This window comes from Dryas octopetala, chromosome 9 (genome assembly GCF_963921425.1).
Source record: "Dryas octopetala chromosome 9, drDryOcto1.1, whole genome shotgun sequence".
In the NCBI taxonomy this organism is placed as follows: domain Eukaryota; kingdom Viridiplantae; phylum Streptophyta; class Magnoliopsida; order Rosales; family Rosaceae; genus Dryas; species Dryas octopetala.
The window spans coordinates 5294580-5316713 of record NC_141374.1 but is presented as its reverse complement, the minus strand read 5'-3'; the positions used below and the strand labels follow the sequence as shown (position 1 = coordinate 5316713).

Here is a 22134-nt window from a genome sequence, read left to right as displayed (position 1 = left end):
CCACATGTTATGGTGTAACCGTGATCCATTTATGTAGATCGTTATGCCTTACGTGTCTCCCACTATATGCACACTCAGAAGCACATCAGGACGTTGAGCTCCGTGAGATTTGCATTGGTTTTGTCAACGGTGATCATTTTGTACAGGTACGGCTATAAATTGTGTAATTGTAAATTTATAGTAGAAAAATTGTCATTGCTAAGTTATTCACTTAATTAATATGTGTAGGTACACTTGTCCCCGGGCCATCCTATGCCACCTATTTCAGATGATTGGCATAAACATGCCGACGCGTATGCCGCACGTGGTTGGTACATTGGATATCAAAATCGCCTTGAGGAGTTCAAGCGAATTAATGGTGACGTGCCTACGCCGGAAATTGTGTCTCTTGATAATGATTGAATTTCAACTTAATTAAATCTAGTGAATTTTTTTTAACCTTTATGGCGTACGTACCATGTATGTGGGATGATATTAACCTTTATTAGATCTTGACTCATGCATAATATTATCATAATATGTGGTGCTCCAATATTTGTTCGGATTGTTTTTATGCAATTTCAAAGTCACTAAATTAAGATGCTCCAATTTTAGCCAAAATAAAAAACAGAAGGTCCTAATTACAAATAACCCTCATAATTAGTCATTAACTTTTGGCCCTTGTGTTCATCAAAAAAACTTCTGAACATGAAAGCGGGTGATCACTGCCGAGTGTGGCGCTGGTAGGTCATGGTGCTGCTCAAGTGTGTGCCCTCCAAGATATGTTGTAGACTGTCAATCGCCCTGTAAAGGTGAGAGGGACGCCTTGTGGCCTCATCCTCGCCCAATGCCACAATAGGGCGAGTGATATGCAACATACGGTCAACACAGTCCTGTAAGTAACAAAATCATATATAAGCAACAATTTATATACCATGTCAAAATATAAGCCAATTTGAGCCTAAATAAACAATTTTCACCACCAATTTCAAAATTTAAGCTTTTGGATCCATACCCTGCCAAATCCTGGTGCCACGGTCCTGTGGGGGTCAAATGCAGTCCTCAGTGCTGGATTTTGGATGTACGGATGAGATACATAATGGAACCACTGGAGGTAGCCGTCAACGGTGTCAAATGGAGCCTTCACTGGTACACTGCGACTATCTTCAGACAATAAGTGGTCCGGCCACCTCTCCCACGTACTATCAAAGTACTCGTAAAAGGGATTGTACGATTGTGCATAAGCACCTCGTCCACCACGCTGAGGAGCACGTGGTGCAGGGGGGATAGTTTGTACCCGTCCAAATTGCCTTAAGACTCTCTCCGGATAATATGGCTCCACAATGTCGAAACACTTGATCAATCCTGTGTAAAATGCAACATCTAGTAATGGATGTTGTTGTCTACTGGATTTGTAGGGTTCCCATATAACCTGAAGAAAAAAAAAAAAACCAAAATAAGTTAGTATCAAATAATTCATCCAAGAGCAACAAATGCAAAATTAAGTCTAATTTTTCATTATCACTATAAATATATACCTCATCCGCCTTCAAATCGTCAAGTCGTTGTCTCAGTTTCTGCACATCTTCACAAGTTGTCCCGGTATCCCTCCTCGGAGTCCATCGGAGCGCACGGGGGCTACTCTCTAAGTAGTTAATGTCATAACCCGGACTAACAATATGGTGCATATGCTCATACACCCATGCCTCCAACAAGGTCATATATCCACACATTTGCTTAACCTTAGACCTAGAAGCAACACCTAACTGCCGATATAGGAAAGATAAGGCCCCTGCACCCCATGCATAATGGCTAGTGGTGTCGAGATTAGTAAGTAATCGTAGATACTGGACTTGTACCCTTGTGCCAGTCTTATCGGCAAAAAAGGTACATCCCAATAAGAACAATAAATAGGCTCTAACAGCACACCTCACTAGCTCATCATCATCTGTATCACACACATGGCCAAACCTCGACCGTAACCACTCGAGACGCACATACCCACCAGAATAGTCATCCAACTCCGATGTGGCATCTGCCTCACTCACCCCTAAGTATGTTCTCAATAACAAATTTGATGCAATATGATCATGAGGGGGTGTAGAAAGTGATAAACCCACAACCGGAATTCCCAAAATGTTTGACACATCATCTAGTGTGATGGTCATCTCACCGAATGGCATATGGAAAGTATTAGTCTCAGGCTGCCACCTCTCAACAAAGGCTGAGACCACTACCTTATCAACAGTACGGTACGAGCATGACACTAGTGGTCCGAGCCCAGATCTAATCACATACCCCTTCACATTGTTATTATCATTTCTACTCCACAAGTCCCATGTGCGCAGCTTTGTTGTTTTGGATATGCATCTTAGGGGCTCACGTTCCTATTTTCAAAAATAAGCCACAAGTCAATTACAATATTGCAAACTATATAGTTATAAAATTTTAAATTATATAAGTCATTATGTATAATCTCTAATACCTCATTTTTCCAAATGGAGGCAGCAATGTGACTGTTGAAGCTCCTAAGCAATGACATATCAGTGGGACCTCCAGGGAAAGGCCCATCTGAATCATTGTTGTCATCTTCCATTACATTCTCTTCCGGCTGGACATCATCCCCCCTCTCTTCGTAAATAGTTTTGCCCGTCCTCCTACGCCTCTCTGAAGCTGTAGGACGTGTTCGATCTTCATTTGCATCACCACCTCTAGAAGATCTACCTCTAGAAGTTTCGCCTCGAGCAGATTTACCTCTAGATGCTCCTCTCCTATCCATACCTATATTCAAAAATTGAAATCATGTTTAGAATACAGAGAATATAAGTTATCATGAAATATAGAATAAGAGAAAAGTGTATGTAAAAATATTTTATATTCATGTCATTCGGCAGATGTCTACCGAAAATTTCAGATCTATTCGGTAGATGTCCACCGAAATATTAAGATCCATTCGACAGACACCCACCGAACATATATCAATGTTTCGACAGATGTCCGTCGAATGGAACCAGCACAGTTAAATCAATATATTCATTCGACAGAGACCCACCGAATGACATTTGATATTTCGGAGGATATCTACCGAATAAATATAAATAATTCGGAACTGAACTACCGAATGAATTTGTAACACATTTCCAGCAAATTCTGTTCGGAAGTATACTGTCAAATATTTTGAAATAATTCGACAGTATACTTCCGAACAAGTTAAGAAATTTCGATACACCAGTACCGAATGAAATTCGAAATCAGATCCTATTTTGCAGACACCCACTTTCAAAATCTCATTCTAATTTCTCTAAAATATCACATATCTGTGTAATTGGAAGGCCAAATATATATATTAATGCATTATACAACCCTAATGTAGGAATGTAGGAGGGAGAGAGTGACAGAGAGTGAGTAAGGGAGAGTAAGCAACCACCTGAAATTGCAGAGGAGGCCTCGGCGGTGGAGGGGAGGACCGGCGACGGCGGGGAGGAACGGCGACGGCGGGGAGGACCGGCGACAGCAGGGAGGACCGGCGACTGGTGGCGTGTAGGCGGGGGTGGGGTCTGCGGGTAGGCCAGGGGGTGGGGTCTGCGGGTGGTTAACTGGTGGGGTGTTTGTTTGGGTGGGGTAGGTGGGTTTAGATAGTAAAAATGATGTATTTTGTGAAATAAGGGGTATTTCTGTCATTTTAGGTGGTTAACTCAGTAGAAATTAAAAAAATTATACAAAGGGGTGGTGAACTCAGCACAAAATGGTGGTGTGCATACCCCCACCCCCCACCCCTCATTAAATTCTTTAAATTCTTCTTCTTTTCTTTTTCTTTGTTGCTAAGTAAGACACCACCACGTGACTACCCAGAAGTGGAAACTCTCGCTCACAAATGGGAATGGGATACTGGGCTTCCTCCACGTCGTCGTTTTCCAAATTTCTCTCCGTCCCCTCCTACACCGTCAAAAATGGCGGGAGCGGGATCCTCCCCTTCCCTTCTTCCTCGATGTCACTCCCTCCAAGCCCTCCTCGACATTCTCTTCTTCGCCCCCGCGTCCCTCAAAACGCACCGTTTCCCCTCACTTCCGATCGCAACCCCTCACCACCGACAACCCGCAATGTCAGAGCCCACGCTTCCCCCCCAAACCCACCCTCTTCCTCTTCCTCCTCTTCATCCACTACAAAACGCGTCGTTTTGATATCTGCATTGACCGTAGCTCTAGGCGTCGCCAACCGCGTGCTCTACAAGCTCGCACTCGTCCCTATGAAAGACTACCCATTCTTTCTGGCCCAATTCACAACCTTCGGGTAATATCATAATTCATAACATTCTTTCTTTGTTAATTTTTTAATTTTTTTTCCGTTCTTTTTTTTTTACTTTTATAAATTGTTGCCTTGTAATGTCAAATTTGATTGGAATAGTGGGCTTGTTTGGACACACACAGGTACGTGGTTATATATTTTTCAATACTGTACATGCGGTACCGTGCTGGGATTGTCACAGACGAAATGCTAGCGCTTCCCAAATTGCGGTTTGTGGCCATTGGTGCCTTAGAAGCCCTTGGAGTGGCTAGTGGGATGGCTGCTGCAGGTACAATTGGGTTTGTTTTGTTTTTTTTTTTTTATTGATATTTAAAAGGACACTACTTGGGTCATCCCTAGGGGTACCTCAAGGTCACCCCTCCTTCCAAAATCGTAAGGGGTACCTCATGATCAGAACCGTTCATTATTTAGATCACTTATTATAGACTATTTCTGTAAAAAATCAACTCAATCGGAAATCGTTTAGTTATATAATTGTTGTTGATTAAATATAAAAAATCAACGGTTTGGTCAAAAAATCACTCTTTAATTGAAAACCATTAGTTTTTTCTATTTAATTGACAACAGTTATATAACCAAACGATTTCCGATTGATTTTATTTTTTACAGAGATAATCTTTAATTAGTTATCTAAAAAGTGAACGGTTCTGATCATGCACCGGCATTACCGAAATCGAAATTTGGAGAAATGGGGTGACCTTGAAATACCCCCTGGGAGTGACCCAAATATTGTCCTATTTAAAATTGGGTTTTGTTTTCACACTATTATGAGTTGTTATCCTAATGGGTATTCAATTGGGAGAATTGGGGTTTATAATATATGGTGGGTTTGCTTGGTTCTTGGCGGAGATGAATCTGTTAATGAAGCAATGGCTAGTTTGAATTGTTTGTGATGAGAAATATGAAGCAGGAAGTGTATTTAAGTATTGATGATTTTGGTGTTTTATTTTTTCTGAATTTTATTTATCCTCAACAGCCATGCTTCCCGGACCGGCCATACCCATATTGAGTCAGGTATTTTCTGTTATCCTAGAAAAAAAAAAAAAAGGTAAAGAACAAGAAAAAGAAAATAGGAGTATGCCGGGCATACAATGTGGTTATGCCCCATGGAAAATCATCCAGGATTCAATCCTAATATGGATTGGTGTTCTCAAGAACCTATATTAAACTGTTTTGGATGTATGTGCCCATGAGTAGGAAATTGGACTCATGCTATGTAGGAGTTCAGGGATGGAGGGCTTGCTCAGCAGCATTGAGGCATACCATTTTTCATTAGAAGTATAATCTATTTAATGAGAAGGTGCTTGAAGGTCAAAAGGTGAACAGGAAGATACCGTGTTAGCTAACTTAGGTTTTGCGGTAGTGTGGAATGGCCAAGGGTTTTATTCGGATTGCTGCATTTGAGGTCAAGATAATTTTGTGGTAAAATATTGTTCAAGAAAAGTGAAGCGAAGTAAAAGAGAAATTTCCTACACCATTTAGTTTCCAGAAAAGTTTATGAAAAAGGGAAAAAGTCTAAACATCCATTTTATGTATTATCATGTTGGAAATGTAAGATATGATTTAAGTGTGACTGCCAATTGGATTTGTCTGGCAGCTGACCTTTATTTTTTGAGCATGAACCAGGCTGAGTCTGGTGAAGGGTCCTAGATCCTATTCAAGTTTGAACTGAACTAGTTTCTTGCATGCACAGTTAAATGAACTAAATATTTGAGGGAAAGAAATCCCATTTGCTTTTTCCTTAACCTTTTGATCAAACAGAAGAATTAGAACTTAGCAGGGTTGCAAGAAATTGTTCTGCCTTCCCTGGATAATAGGACAATGGCTTGTTTGATTAGAATCTAAGGTAATATAAATAAGATATAAACTGTTATCATTGTGACAAAACATATGAAAATAAAACATGAAATTGAAAAAGTATATGAAACATTTACCTTAGTGCAGAATAAAGGCATAATGGGTTTATTACTTTGATTTTTTTTAGTTACCATTAATATTTGCAAAATTCCGCTCCTCAATTTTACTTTATGTCACCATATTGTGCAGACGTTTTTGGTGTGGCAGCTGTGTTTTTCTACTCTTCTCTTGGGGAGAACATACACATTCAATCAGATTTCTGGCTGCATCCTCGTAGCTGCAGGTGTAGCAGCAGCTGTTGCGAGGTACCTTAATTCATCCTTCTACAATTTAAAGCGCTCTACTATATTAGTTATATTTAATATCTTCTGGTTCCTTTGTCAATCATGTTGAAGTATTTGTGATACAGATCTTTGAAGGGCACCACTTGCACTCACTTGGACGTGGTTTTCTTTAAACTTATATAACACCTAGTTACCTACAAATGGTGAATGGTCTGCATGCTTATGTATCATGTGCTAGATAATATTAAAGCAAAGATTGGAAAAATTCAATGGGGTTAACCATGATAATAGTTACATTTATACACTTGAAGAGAACAGTTCTGAAGAAAAAGGTTTTGTCAGATGTTTGAACAGTTTGACATCTGCTCTGTATTTTTTCGTCCTGGTGGCAATTGCAACTTTGGCAATACAGACCATAATTAAAAGTACCTGAATTTGTGTTAACAGAAAAAGCAATGATAACTCATGTTTTATCTGCCTATGATTTGATTAGCACCCTTTTTGAAAGTCTACCTGCAGATTTTATTTCTAATAAGCATGCCTATTCTGCACTTTCCCCAGGACTTTGTTTACATCTCTCACCTTTTTTTTTTTTTAGCATTCTTTTATCTCTATCACAGTTTCTGAGATTCCAACAACCTTAGCTACAGGTATCTCGTCTTCTCTTGGATGTAGATTTTGATTACAAATGAAAAGTTTTTGAATAGGAACTGAACATATTTCTACTGGGCATGAATTTCATGACCCTCCTCTAGCCTCATGATTCTCTGTGATCAGGTTTTGCTTATTGTGCTGTACACCTTATTTGATTATAAAGTGTTTCAAGTGCCAACCTTTTTTCTAATTTTAGTAATGCTTTTTACTGGATTCTATGTAGATGATTCTCTGTTTTTTTTATGTTTGAGAAGTAAGGTGAATGCTGCTGGTAAATTGATATTGTAGTAAAAGTGAATGTCCATATTTTTAAACTTGAGTATCTTGTACCCTCCATGTTACATGCCATGAAGTAGGCTCCTGATAGCCATTTGTGTTATATGTAATTGCAGTGGGTCTGATTCTGGTCAGATGCTATCTGGAGTTGAGTCTGTGTGGCCTTTACTAATGATTGCTTCAAGTGCTTTTCAAGCTGCTGCATCTATAATCAAGGTTAAATCAATGAACATTTGTTATAAGTTCAGTGATGCACTTTATAAGAAAGATAATCAATCTTGCTTTTTTTTCTTTGAGCAGGAGTTTGTCTTTGTTGAAGCCGCGGCCAACCTTAAGGTATGGCAATTTCTTTTTTGTATTTTTAAGTAATTAGCTGGCCTTCTCAAGTGTTTTCTTGTTCACAAGTCATAAACCTATTTACGTGCAGGAAAAATCACTTGACATATTTGTTGTCAATTCTTTTGGATCTGGATTTCAGGTGACTGTTACGTTGCTTTCCCTTTAAGATAGCTTATCATACATTGATGTCTTGTTTGGAATATCTTGATGCATCCTCAGTATGTGGCCACATTGGTTAGACCGTCAATAAATGGGACCCTACCAGAACTACAAAGATTTGGGCCAATCTTTAATAGGGGTATTGAGGGTCTCCGTCGGTGGTTAGGCATTCTTAGACAAAAGAGTGGTCTTTAAGGATTGGTCATTTCCCGAATCCTCAGAATTGGTGTCTTATGGTTGGAACACAACTTGGGAGACATTTCTTGATGAGCAGCTCTGCATTAATTGTAAAATGACCTTTGATAGGGGATTCCTTTTCCCTTAATTATTTATACTCATCAAAATGTATATGTCTCACTGGTAGCAAACATGTCCATCCAATCAGGTTTACTCAGGTTAAAAAGTCTTCTGATGCCAGCACATCAAATTTCTATATAATTGAACTGGTTGTCACTGAGGACCGATGCATATTGTGTTTCCTCTCCAACATGAGGTGGGGTGTGTCGATAAGGCATGATGAAGTGAAAATGCCAGCCATCGGGAGGGTTGGTCTTTAAGGATATGAAGCAATTAAGTTTTAAGATACTTCTGTGGCCTTAGGGTGAAGATCCCTACTTCTAGAAACTTGGGATACAAGCTGCGTCTGGGACTTGAACAATGCCACAAAGCTGCTTTATGACACTCTAACTTGGCTTAATGCATCTAGTTGATTTTGATATATTGTGGTAGATTTGATAATTACCATAAAATGGTTGAGCTGCAGGCCTACAGGACCTACAAAATCAAAGTTCGAGGAAATATCTTTTGTCTGTGGTTCATCAAGTTTATTTTTATTATCGTGTTAGGTTGAGGTTAGAAAGATGAATTCTAATTGTAAAATGAATTCCTTGTAGGCTCTTTTTGTACTTCTATTTCTACCTTTCTTGTCAAATCTGAGAGGCATACCATTTGCCCAACTTCCTTCATATCTAAAAGATGGTGCTTGTTGCTTTCTGAATATTGGAGCCGATACATCAGGCAAGCTGTCATATCAGTTTTCTTTTTTCTTTGTCCGTAGTTTTGTAAAATACCTGGATAGTCCTGTGACATGCATGGTGTCATGGTGATTTCTTTCAGTATCTACCTGGATAATAAGCTTAACTAATAATTGTTCATAATCTGAAAATATGAATGGTTGGTAATTGATGAAATGTCTAATTTAGTTGGTACTTCTGATGGCCCCATGTAACAAGAGAGATTAATTATGCATGCTTTATGAATCAAGATTTAAAAAGCTTCTTGAAGTTTTTCCAATTCAAGTTCTTACCAGTTACCAAATTACATTTATCACTTGTTTCAGGTTGTGACGGGGCTCCATTGCTTCCACTGCTTTACATAGCCACCAATTTGTTTTTCAACATATCCTTGCTGAATGTAGTAAAGATTTCCTCTGCGGTTGTTGCTTCTCTCATCGTGATGTTGTCAGGTTTTTTTCTCTGCCATGCTTGTATGTGCATACATACTGTTGAGCGAATGAGCGCTAGTCACATATTGATTGGGCTAAGTGCCTTGTATATGTTTTTTTGTCAAAGGCCAAGTGCCTATTATAGTATGGCTATATTGTCGCACATCTGTGCCTGCACACATAAGCACTTGTGTGCTGGATGCGCTTTTACACGTATACTAGCATGCATCAAATCTATGTTTTTGAATGAACTTTTTGCTAATACAAGCGTTCATTTATTTTGCAGTGCCAATTTCAATTTATGTTCTTTCCCTTCCATTGCCATATCTGGAAGGGAGTGCAACTTTGAGCCCGTTTTTCCTCTTTGGTAGTGCGGTTCTTGTGTTGGGTCTTATTCTGTACAGTCTACCCCAGCCTACCAAGGATGGCTCTTAAATTATTTGATATTACAAACTTTTTGTTAGAGATGTCATATTCTTAATTCGATTTGTTTCCGAGTCACGTTTCTAGTTTTTTTATTTTTTATGATTTCAATAAAGAAAGCATGTTTTCTCTGTTCTAACAGTCATAGCAATAGAGAGAGAATTCAGATTTATGTAAAAAGGCATCCGAGTCAATTAGGTGTAAGTGGCTGTTCATATCACAACATTTAAATTATTCATTCAGTTCTCTAATGGATCTTGTTGATGGTATCATTTTTTCCAATGTGTGACTGGTGCACTATATGAGTTCTTATGCTCACTCTAGTTTTCCTTTTCCCCTACAGCTAATTTAAGTATGATATGTTCATTATATTCCATTCCTATGTAATTTTAGCACCTATTCATTTGGTTTTTTGTTTTTTTTAATATTGTTGGAGAAAAGATAAAATGGAAACTAAGTTAAAAATTATTATTTAAACTTCTTTTAAAACTAATTTTAAGTTTCTTAAAAAAACATTAATTAAACCCAAAGGTCCCACACCAGCCAATGACTAGTCAAACCATACGTCCATACCTAACCCTAAATAGAGGTCACTCATTTTTTTTTTACCTTTTGTTGTCACTAAGAATAAAAATTGGTGGGTACACAAATCGTTTCCACCCCAACACTGCCTAAATTCAATCCCCTATCAATTGAAACTAAGCTCAACGCAAATTCCAGCTACAGGCTTACAAGTCAGATTAAACCTTTTTTTATTGTTTTATTTTTTCTGAACTGACAAACTTGGTTGGCTTTGGCCCTTTTCATCAATTCGGAAGACATGTGCACATTACACCTAATCTTCTTTTTATTGTTTATATATATATATATATATATATATATATATATAAGGGATATGAATGGTGATTTGAGATGTACTGGTAATTGAATATAAAGATAGATATGAGATAAATTAAAAGTAAATCACTATTAGGTGACCTTCGCTGGATTAGTTATCACTCTCACCAGTTGATCTCATTGAAAATTCTGCAAGAGCAGAAACATACAAAGCCCACAACTACAAAACAAAATAAAGTTTCTAAGCAATGCAAATGGCAAAATTTGTAACCTATTTGAACAGCATCCTCTCCCACCACCACCACGAAAAGAAAGAGAAATTAAATTAGACCAGTAAAATGTGTTCCCTACTTGAAGGAGGCTATTTCATGCGACTAAGCAACACGCATTTTGAGCAGCAAGGCAATCGTTAGAGTTATCAAGCTGCATAAGTTTGTCATTCAACGCCTCATCTGTAAAATGGACCAAATTTGTCAATGCAAGCTAGGAGAACAAACTTTGCATAATATATACATATATATAAAGCAAACCCAATAAAAACAATAGAAAAACAAATACATATCAAAGGAAAAAATCAATACTGGATTCACACAAGATATCCATAGTAGCCAACTGGCTAATTTAGACCATATTTGTGACAGTATATTCTAGCTTGCATCTTAGGACATAACAAGTGGAAACATTTCATGATTGAAAAGTTCATATGGACCCATATCAATTTTGAAATTGATACGACATGCATATACCAAGAAATTTTAACTTGATACTACATGCATATGTATGATATGGAAACTCGTTGGAAGAGAGAAAAGAAAAACCCTCTTCAGTCTCTGTAATCATATCTAAATATATAAAAGAAAATAATGGCTTCCATGCCATATGAACTCACAAAAGCCCTAACTACAAACTGAATGCCTGACTTCTCATCCTTCTCCTGAAATTTATCATTCTAAAGAATATTCTGACTTGGATGACAAGTGTAATGATGGTGAAGATAAGTTTTGTAGATCGCAGTAGATGTTTCTTTTCGACTGTAAATCATCTAAAAACATTACGCCTTACAATTGCTGAAAATCTTATGACCTTTGGACAGCAGAGAAGCAAGGATTGCAAGTCCTGTGCACTAATTCTATGTATCATTTTGTATGAGATCAAGGATTCTGTACATATGCGAACATAAAGGATAAAAGCAAATCCAGTCGTACCTAGATGAGTTGTGAACTTGTGATGAGGTAAGAAGTGCATAAGCATGGCAAGTTATAGCCCACCACCAATACTCTATTTAACATGGAGCAATTGGTAATCAACACATTCTTAGTTCTCAGATCCTCTGAGACAGTCTTAGTTCAGATACCAACAGTCCTTTTCCGGATTAGTTAGAGGCAGATCTTCTCATGATTCAAGTACGAACATATAAATTGAACAGTCTAATAGCTTTTCACATAAAGACACATGTATTAGCTTTCCCTAACGATTTGCATACAGAAGTCTACAAGCATGCACATCAAGAAAGACCTGATTTCTCATTTTCCAATAGGCTTTTGTAACATGGCCCTTCACAGTATTGAATTCTATTAACTAAACTATAAAATTAAATATTTAGTACATCCAACCACTTAAAGGATATAAAGAAAGTTATCACAGAATCAGATATCACCAGTACTAATTCCTAACAATTGCGCAAGATAACAGTCTAACTGACAGAACTTCATGGATTTAGTAGTTCCGAGCAGAAGAAGAGTATATATTTCATAAATTAAATTCGGATCTTTTTATCTGATCATAAATTAAATTTGATATGATATACCTTGCGCTTCTTATGCTTGCCCATTCCACCACGAGCACTACTGAAGCTTGGCGTCTGCTCATCATTCTCATCTTCCAAGGGTAAAGTTTTAATTTCATCATAAAAATTGTCCGTCAAACCAAGCAACCTGATAGAAGCAAGTTAAGAACAGTCAGCCACTGACAATTTCACAGACAAATAAATTTGACATACTTAAAAAGAAAACCATAAAATCGATTTCTAAAGTGTGCATACCCATTTCTTGACTTCTTTAAGTGTTTCTCCCTCTGTTTCTCCTTCTTTGTAATAGGAGCACGAATAAAAAGCTCCTCTTCTTGCCGTGCACGTTCCTCCATCTTTGCCCTGTATCTGGCTAATTCTCTACTTTCAGCTCCAACACTTTCTACAATCTATAATTTGACATCAACAAAAGGCAATTATGAGAACAATAAATCCAGCATTCATGCCTGGCAACCCACAAAACTGACCACACAAACCTCTTCAGGTCTCCCCTCCAAATCATCCACCAGTTCCCTCACAAAAGCACTTTGCCTAGCTTGTCGTAGAGTATTCTTCTCCTTTCTCAATGCATTTCTGTCCTGTTTTGACAACTTATCTTCTTCCATAGAAGTTGGGGCAAATTTGGGGGGTCGATACACATCAGTACCATCCTACAATACATAAAATAGAAGACAAAACCTTTAAAACGGTTCAGTACATGGAAAAAGAGGAATTCAAATATCGTGCAGATTTGTATTTCACCTTAGAAGTCACATCTGCTTTGCTAACAAGCATGTCAGGATTCGGGCGATATTTCAATAAATCATGTGTTTGAGGCACATCCGATTGTGATTCCTTTTCACTTGGACGCGCATTCTCAGTTGTGCTCACAGTAACCTTTGTGAGCTTCTCAATTTGGTACTGGAGCTTCTTGTCAATGGGTCGAATCTGTTGCAAACAAACAGGTGATAATTGATTAATGAATGATTACACAGGTGACTAGAATGACAAGAAGAAACAAAAACAAATTCCCAAAGAATCAGACCTTTTCCAGAAACAATCTTATCTCCACAAGGCTCCGGACAACGGGATGTCCATTGATTGGGAACCCGTTAGCCTTGCGAAGTAAGTAATAAACAAGTGACTGGCAATAGTTTAAAAGCAGCAAATGCTTGGCTTCAAGATAGCTTATCCCTTCTGTTGTTGGATAATGATTTGCTTTCACCTGATACATTTGATACATTTGACATGGAGAAGAAAACAAGAAAATGAATTATGTGACTTCTGGTGAAGCATGCTTAATATACTAGCATCCCAATTGGGATTCCTATATTCTGCAATTGTTTCAAAGAAATACTGTTGCTGCAAAAAGTAGAGAAATTTTTTTAGAACAACAAGCTTTCTTGTGGAATAATTTCTTAACAAAGAAACTGCCAGCCCTTGCATTAAATTTAAGCCTCAACGGAAGCACCATCACTGTAGAAATAATTTCCAACAACTTACAAAGCAGCATAAAGTTTTAGAATTTCCACCAAAACAAACGGAGCTATAGTGAAATTACAATGACCATAGAAACTGGGATATGTCTACCTTTGCAGTTAAAGCTTGGACTTTGAACCTCACATTATCTAATCCTTCCTTCATTTCTTTCAACACAGCAGCAAGCTGAGGAGCTTCTCTAAAAGCAGAAGCAATAAAAATAATATCGAATCAGACAACCAAAACCTAATTAGCATAATTACACCTTCACAAATTTAACTTACTTCTTTACTCTGTCTTCGTAGCTTGCGCTTGATCCTGAAGTTTCCTCCATGATTTGAAGCTTCTGTTTTCTATGCAACCGGTGGAAAAATAATTAGAAGCTTTGGTGTTGACATTAACTCAGGATACTGTAATAGAAAATTATGAACATGCCATTTACGAATGGGGCTCGTTCAAGAATTTCATCACCATGCAAGCATAGCTGGTAACTATACTAAAAAAAACAAACCTTTTACAGTCCATAAATCAAGTAGAACCTCACGTGTCCCAACTTATTATTTTTAATATTGTTGCAGATATGGTGTGATAAACCAAAACCAAGGAGTAAAATTTCGGTTTCGAGGAAATTTTCGATGGAAATTTCGACGGAAATTTTCGTAGAAATTTGGTTTAAAATTTCGATTTCGACAAAATTAGATAAAAACGACGGAAATTGTTATCAAAATATGGAAATTTTGAATGAAACTTGACCATATGCTTATTTAACATATTATCTACTATATTGATAAAAAACATTGAAGAAACCAAATTATATAGTAAGTTTTATGTAATATAAGATGAATATAGCATTGGTGGTAAATACTGTTAAAAAAATGGGTGACTAATTAATAATTATATAAATAACACCTCAAATTTATTTATATTACAATTTTAAATCATGAATTAAATAAGTATTCAATATATAATTGACATATATGATAAGATCATAATATATATGTAAGATAGGTTATGCGGCTTATGCCCATCCAGATCAAAAGTACTTGATCCAATGAAATTCAGTCATATATAATAACACATATAATACCTGATTCATATCTAGAATTGCAATAGATATGGGAATTTAGACTTAGACACTTAGACTCATAAACCCAGCAAATTAAACATTTCAGTGGGAAAAAAGGAAGTAAAAAATATATAAACGATAAACCCAACCGTATAACAGATTAAAAAATAGCTTCTGTTTAGGCAAGGAATCATCTCCTTAAGTGCTTAATTTGTCTCCAAAAACGAAGGCAGTCCCAATTTTAATGTGATTTAACCAAGAATCATATGGGTGACAAGGTGACCACCACCACAAATGGTTGTGTCAACTTCTAATCTCATGGAACCATGCATGGTATCTTTCTGCCTAATCAATAATTCAACTGAAAAGTTCCATTTGTTCTATCTGATGTGCAGTTTATCCAAAGGAACCATTGCAATCATATATCATAAAAGTTAAAAACTTAAAGAGGAAATTAAAGAGGAAATCACTTTCATCGTGCATGAATTTGCCAGTAAACGTCAACATAAGAATATAAGATATATAGAGCAAGACTGTTTCGGATAAGTCAGAAAACATAAAACTCTTTAAACCCAAATTAGAAGAAAAAAAAAAGTAACAAAATGTCATAGTTTCTTTCTGCAACGCAATCATCACAGTCCAATCTTCATAAAAAAATTTCTCGAGCTGATCAACCATTATATTACCCAGGCTACCCAGCACAAAAATCGAGCAGCAAAACCAAGAAATAGACATATATGATATATTTCATCCAAAATCGAGCAGCAAATTGAACAACCACTAAGAGTACCGAGTACCCACCCGCCGTTTCTCCAAAATCGATCACCCACCCAGTCGAGATTCTGGGTCTATCTGAGAAGACAACCACTCACGGTCGGAGGCCAGCCGCTGTCGCAGGCGGAAAAGACAGAGTGAGGAGAGAGAGAGAGAGTCACGCCGCGCCGGAGAAGGAGACAACTGGGAGAGATCCGAGTGCGCAGGGGAGAAGAAGACAGAGAGAATAGCTGAATAGGTTGAGATTTGAGTGTGTGGATGAAAAAGAGGAAGAGATCCGAGTGATAAGGTAAGGCTGCACAGTGAAATTTTTTATGTTCACTGCGAAATTTCGGCAAATTTCGTAGGAATTTTACAAAAATGCATGTGAGGGGGATCGAAATTTCGCCGAAAAATTACCGAAAATTAAGGGTAGTGTGATAAAATTTCGGGATCCCTAAAAAACGAAAATTTCGCCGAAATTTCGCCGAAATTTTCGAAATTTCACTCCTTGACCAAAACATAATAATATCCAGAATTGATAAACTTTACTAATATAATTCTGATATTTTGAACAAAGATTGTAGCTTCCAAATATAACAGTAACTTAAGTACCAGCTAACTATGAAAAGAAAAAATCAAAATCAAAACACACCCAAAATAAAAATACAAAAAGAAAGCCTAAATTCGAAGAAAAATGCAAAACCAGCAAACACAGTGAAGATTTGGTTGGTTTTGCACGGAACAAACTCAGCAAAAAAAAAAAAGATCCTATCTTTAATCTTCAAATACAATCATAGAAGGTTCGTTTGGGTTTGTTTTTGTGTACCAAACAGACAGAGCTGAACAAGCACAGGTCTTTTGCCCAATCTTTGTGACGAAAAACAACAACAAAACATAGAGCTTGACGGAGAGAGAGAGAGAGAGAGAGAGAGAGAGAGAGAGAGCGTACCTGAGTAAGAGGGGCTGTGGCCTTCGAGGAACAAGAGGGACCGTAAAGAAGAGGAGGTGCAAGAGAAGTAGGGTGTGCCAAGTGCTGTTGTGTTTGCTTTTTTTTTTTTTTTTTGTTTCTTTTGATTTTTGGCCAAATTACACTTTTTGGTTTCCATAGTTTCTCTTTTTTTAATTTTATACCTGTGGTTTCAATTTTGATCATTTTAGTCCTATAGTTTAAGAATAATGTTATACTTACTACATTCTTATACTATATTTTTATATACGCGTCATTATTTTATTGGACAAGGTTTTTCTTTTTCTTTTTGAATTTTTGTTTTTCTTTTTTAGTGTTCAATGTATGAATGCCATGTAAATTGACACATAAGGTGGTATGAAATTATGGTATAAAAATGTGGGATGTCTAGCATTACTGATAGTTTAAGTTACACTTGCAATTTGGTCTCACTCCCTAACTCCGTCAATGCTTAAGATGGAAAAGTGACGTGGCATGGGCCTTTTAGACATATCAAATAGTCATTAACTTTAATCATATTTAACCTAAATTAACATATGGAAATACATTAAAGGTAGAGTAAGAGAGATCGCTGGAAGGGGGAAGATAGTGAGATAAAAAAAAAAAACAAAGGTTTAATTTGGCATATATGAAGGGTATTTTTGACTTTTGACGTGCCAAAATGGTTATAGAAGTAAGTTTTGAAAAGTTGGATTATAGAAACAATCTCTACTACTATTTGGGTTATAGGGTTGAATTTTCGAAAAGAAAAACATCATTTTCACATTTACAATAAAGCTTTATTACAAGTCATCCACTTATATTATGACACGGTTTGCATTTCACCATCCAAATTAAAAATTGAATCAATCTGCCACTTAAATTTAAAAAAATTTGCAATATCATGTCTCAATCTAATTCCGTCAATTTTTTTTGTCATTTTTAGGGGTATTTTCATTATTCCAAGCCTAATCTCCATCTTTACCGCCACCCCAACCTCTCCTCCTCCTCCTTTTTTTCTATTGGCCTCTGCATCAAACCTTCATTTTTTTTTTGGGAAACGCCATGGATCCAAGAAGTTTTCCTTCAACATTCTCATTTTTTGAGACCAAATTTTAAGTCCAGATTTGAACCTTAATTCGGGTTCTATATTGCCGCCATCGTCAATTCCAAAAGGAGGAGAGAGATAGAGAGAGTTGAGAAAAAAGAAGAAGGAGAGATTGGAGTGGCTGGAGGTTAGTGGTGGCAGTGGATATAAGGATTAGGCTTGCAATGAGGGCAAAACACATTATCTAATCCTTCCTTCATTTCTTTCAACACAGCAGCAAGCTGAGGAGCTTCTCTAAAAGCAGAAGCAATAAAAATAATATCGAATCAGACAACCAAAACCTAATTAGCATAATTACACCTTTACAAATTTAACTTACTTCTTTACTCTGTCTTCGTAGCTTGCGCTTGATCCTGAAGTTTCCTCCATGATTTGAAGCTTCTGTTTTCTATGCAACCGATGGAAAAATAATTAGAAGCTTTGGTGTTGACATTAACTCAGGATACTGTAATAGAAAATTATGAACATGCCATTTACGAATGGGGCTCGTTCAAGAATTTCATCACCATGCAAGCATAGCTGGTAACGTACTATACTAAAAAAAACAAACCTTTTACAGTCCATAAATCAAGTAGAACCTCACGTGTCCCAACTTATTATTTTTAATATTGTTGCAGATATGGTGTGATAAACCAAAACATAATAATATCCAGAATTGATAAACTTTACTAATATAATTATGATATTTTGAACAAAGATTGTAGCTTCCAAATATAACAGTAACTTAAGTACCAGCTAACTATGAAAAGAAAAAATCAAAATCAAAACCCAACCAAAATAAAAATACAAAAAGAAAGCCTAAATTCGAAGAAAAATGCAAAACCAACAAACACAGTGAAGATTTGGTTGGTTTTGCACGGAACAAACTCAGCAAAAAAAAAAAAAGATCCTATCTTTAATCTTCAAATACAATCATAGAAGGTTCGTTTGGGTTTGTTTTTGTGTACCAAACAGACAGAGCTGAACAAGCACAGGTCTTTTGCCCAATATTTGTGACGAAAAACAACAACAAAACATAGAGCTTGACGGAGAGAGAGAGAGAGAGAGAGAGAGAGAGAGAGAGAGCGTACCTTAGTAAGAGGGGCTGTGGCCTTCGAGGAACAAGAGGGACCGTAAAGAAGAGGAGGTGCAAGAGAAGTAGGGTGTGCCAAGTGCTGTTGTGTTTGCTTTTTTTTTTTTTTGTTTCTTTTGATTTTTGGCCAAATTACACTTTTTGGTTTCCATAGTTTCTCTTTTTTTAATTTTATACCTGTGGTTTCAATTTTGATCATTTTAGTCCTATAGTTTAAGAATAATGTTATCCTTACTACATTCTTATACTATATTTTTATATACGCGTCATTATTTTATTGGACAAGGTTTTTCTTTTTCTTTTTGAATTTTTGTTTTTATTTTTTAGTGTTCAATGTATGAATGCCATGTAAATTGACACATAAGGTGGTATGAAATTATGGTATAAAAGTGTGGGATGTCTAGCATTACTGATAGTTTAAGTTACACTTGCAATTTGGTCTCACTTCCTAACTCCGTCACTGCTTAAGATGGAAAAGTGACGTGGCATGGGCCTTTTAGACATATCAAATAGTCATTAACTTTAATCATATTTGACCTAAATTAACATATGGAAATGCATTAAAGGTAGAGTAAGAGAGATCGCTGGAAGGGGGGAAGATAGTGAGATAAAAAAAAAAACAAAGGTTTAATTTGGCATATATGAAGGGTATTTTTGACTTTTGACGTGCCAAAATGGTTATAGAAGTAAGTTTTGAAAAGTTGGATTATAGAAACAATCTCTACTACTATTTGGGTTATAGGGTTGAATTTTCGAAAAGAAAAACATCATTTTCACATTTACAATAAAGCTTTATTACAAGTCATCCACTTATATTATGACACGGTTTGCATTTCACCATCCAAATTAAAAATTGAATCAATCTGCCACTTAAATTTAAAAAAATTTGCAATATCATGTCTCAATCTAATTCCGTCAATTTTTTTTGTCATTTTTAGGGGTATTTTCATTATTCCAAGCCTAATCTCCATCTTTACCGCCACCCCAACCTCTCCTCCTCCTCCTTTTTTTCTATTGGCCTCTGCGTCAAACCTTCATTTTTTTTTTTGGGAAACGCCATGGATCCAAGAAGTTTTCCTTCAACATTCTCATTTTTTGAGACCAAATTTTAAGTCCAGATTTGAACCTTAATTCGGGTTCTATATTGCCGCCATCGTCAATTCCAAAAGGAGGAGAGAGATAGAGAGAGTTGAGAAAAAAGAAGAAGGAGAGATTGGAGTGGCTGGAGGTTAGTGGTGGCAGTGGATATAAGGATTAGGCTTGCAATGAGGCAAAACACATTATCTAATCCTTCCTTCATTTCTTTCAACACAGCAGCAAGCTGAGGAGCTTCTCTAAAAGCAGAAGCAATAAAAATAATATCGAATCAGACAACCAAAACCTAATTAGCATAATTACACCTTCACAAATTTAACTTACTTCTTTACTCTGTCTTCGTAGCTTGCGCTTGATCCTGAAGTTTCCTCCATGATTTGAAGCTTCTGTTTTCTATGCAACCGGTGGAAAAATAATTAGAAGCTTTGGTGTTGACATTAACTCAGGATACTGTAATAGAAAATTATGAACATGCCATTTACGAATGGGGCTCGTTCAAGAATTTCATCACCATGCAAGCATAGCTGGTAACTATACTAAAAAAAACAAACCTTTTACAGTCCATAAATCAAGTAGAACCTCACGTGTCCCAACTTATTATTTTTAATATTGTTGCAGAGAATACAGAGAATATAAGTTATCATGAAATATAGAATAAGAGAAAAGTGTATGTAAAAATATTTTATATTCATGTCATTCGGCAGATGTCTACCGAAAATTTCAGATCTATTCGGTAGATGTCCACCGAAATATTAAGATCCATTCGACAGACACCCACCGAACATATATCAATGTTTCGACAGATGCCCGTCGAATGGAACCAGCACAGTTAAATCAATATATTCATTCGACAGAGACCCACCGAATGACATTTGATATTTCGGAGGATATCTACCGAATAAATATAAATAATTCGGAACTGAACTACCGAATGAATTTGTAACACATTTCCAGCAAATTCTGTTCGGAAGTATACTGTCGAATATTTTGAAATAATTCGACAGTATACTTCCGAACAAGTTAAGAAATTTCGGTACACCAGTACCGAATGAAATTCGAAATCAGATCCTATTTTGCAGACACCCACTTTCAAAATCTCATTCTAATTTCTCTAAAATATCACATATCTGTGTAATTGGAAGGCCAAATATATATATTAATGCATTATACAACCCTAATGTAGGAATGTAGGAGGGAGAGAGTGACAGAGAGTGAGTAAGGGAGAGTAAGCAACCACCTGAAATTGCAGAGGAGGCCTCGGCGGTGGAGGGGAGGACCGGTGACGGCGGGGAGGAACGGCGACGGCGGGGAGGACCGGCGACTGGTGGCGTGTAGGCGGGGGTGGGGTCTGCGGGTAGGCCAGGGGGTGGGGTCTGCGGGTGGTTAACTGGTGGGGTGTTTGTTTGGGTGGGGTAGGTGGGTTTAGATAGTAAAAATGATGTATTTTGTGAAATAAGGGGTATTTCTATCATTTTAGGGTGGTTAACTCAGTAGAAATTAAAAAAATTATACAAGGGGGTGGTGAACTCAGCAAGGGTGGTCAACTCAGCACAAAATGGTGGTGTGCATAGCCCCCCCCATAAGTGAAGCCTAGCTGGGTCTTCAATAAGCATAACCCTATTGGGCCGGAAGAGAATTCTGGAACCACAGGCCCTATTACTAATTAGGCTGTTAAATGTCTCAGTCCTTTTAGGCCCCGGTCTAAATATTCGAGTCATAAATATTTTTGACTCAAACATGCGTGCATGTTAACCTCCATTGTTTGAGTACTTGTAAGCCAGTTGCTCATTGTTTAGCAAATTTTGCATTATCTAACTGTAAAACTCATGTTTGGATAGAGGAAGTTCCAATATGGCTTTCTCACCTCCTAAAAGATTAAAAATTCATAACACTTTTATAATAGGAGTGTAGTATATTACATAGATCTTTGGATTCAAAGTATGCAAGATTAAAAATTTAAGAAGCGTGTGACACAAATATTATGCTATCAGTAACCCCATTACCGGTCACAAACATGATAATCGTGGCTACACCGTTACCAATGTCATTAGGGCATGATTAATTGTGCTTTTTGAAACAGAATGACACAAATATAAGTTTGTGCTTGATCTGTAAATTTTTTTCTTGTAGTTAGCAAAAATGAAAGATAGTAGAGAATTCAAATCCTTAATTTATACAGGGAGATTGCATCAGAAAATTAAGATAAATATTAATAGGATAAGATCATATATGTAGATATAAAATAGTTCAATTGAGCCAATTAAAACGA

At 36.9% G+C, this 22134-nt stretch overlaps 2 protein-coding genes across 3 annotated transcripts; one reads left to right on the top strand and one right to left on the bottom strand.

Annotated features, from left to right (window-relative positions):
- Positions 1-3799: 3799 nt before the first annotated feature.
- Positions 3800-9924, top strand: LOC147273372 (protein CLT2, chloroplastic-like). Its single transcript, XM_086257015.1, has 10 exons — positions 3800-4269; positions 4407-4552; positions 5261-5298; positions 6331-6446; positions 7472-7571; positions 7656-7691; positions 7783-7833; positions 8747-8870; positions 9193-9318; positions 9584-9924. Exons 1-10 carry the CDS (start codon positions 3854-3856, stop codon positions 9730-9732), a joined length of 1302 nt encoding a protein of 433 aa, XP_086113141.1. The 5' UTR covers positions 3800-3853; the 3' UTR covers positions 9733-9924.
- Positions 9925-10668: 744 nt separating this feature from the next.
- On the bottom strand, positions 10669-16920 carry LOC147273371 (uncharacterized). Of its 2 annotated transcripts, none has more exons than XM_086227762.1 (9): positions 16594-16920; positions 14107-14175; positions 13934-14021; positions 13389-13568; positions 13106-13291; positions 12841-13014; positions 12599-12753; positions 12365-12491; positions 10669-11009 (listed from the first exon to the last, which is right to left on the bottom strand). In XM_086227762.1, the coding sequence occupies exons 2-9, from the start codon at positions 14154-14156 to the stop codon at positions 10998-11000; spliced, it is 972 nt and encodes a 323-aa protein (XP_086083888.1). In that variant the 5' UTR covers positions 14157-14175; positions 16594-16920; the 3' UTR covers positions 10669-10997. The 2 variants fall into 2 exon arrangements, with proteins under 2 accessions (XP_086083888.1, XP_086083887.1); XM_086227761.1 differs by lacking the exon at positions 16594-16920 and adding an exon at positions 15690-15915.
- Between the last annotated feature and the right edge of the window lie 5214 nt (positions 16921-22134).

Bases quoted from the DNA above. Each gene is read 5' to 3' on its own strand.
- LOC147273372 (XM_086257015.1), top strand. From the start codon at position 3,854: ATGGGAATGGGATACTGGGCTTCCTCCACGTCGTCGTTTTCCAAATTT. The intron at 7,572-7,655 runs GTTAAATCAATG...TTCTTTGAGCAG, and splicing joins CTGCTGCATCTATAATCAAG to GAGTTTGTCTTTGTTGAAGC. The intron at 7,834-8,746 runs GTGACTGTTACG...AATTCCTTGTAG, and splicing joins CTTTTGGATCTGGATTTCAG to GCTCTTTTTGTACTTCTATT.
- LOC147273371 (XM_086227762.1), bottom strand. From the start codon at position 14,156: ATGGAGGAAACTTCAGGATCAAGCGCAAGCTACGAAGACAGAGTAAAG. The intron at 14,022-14,106 runs GTAAGTTAAATT...TTCTGCTTTTAG, and splicing joins TACGAAGACAGAGTAAAGAA to AGAAGCTCCTCAGCTTGCTG. The intron at 13,292-13,388 runs GTCTGATTCTTT...TGTTTGCAACAG, and splicing joins TAAGATTGTTTCTGGAAAAG to ATTCGACCCATTGACAAGAA.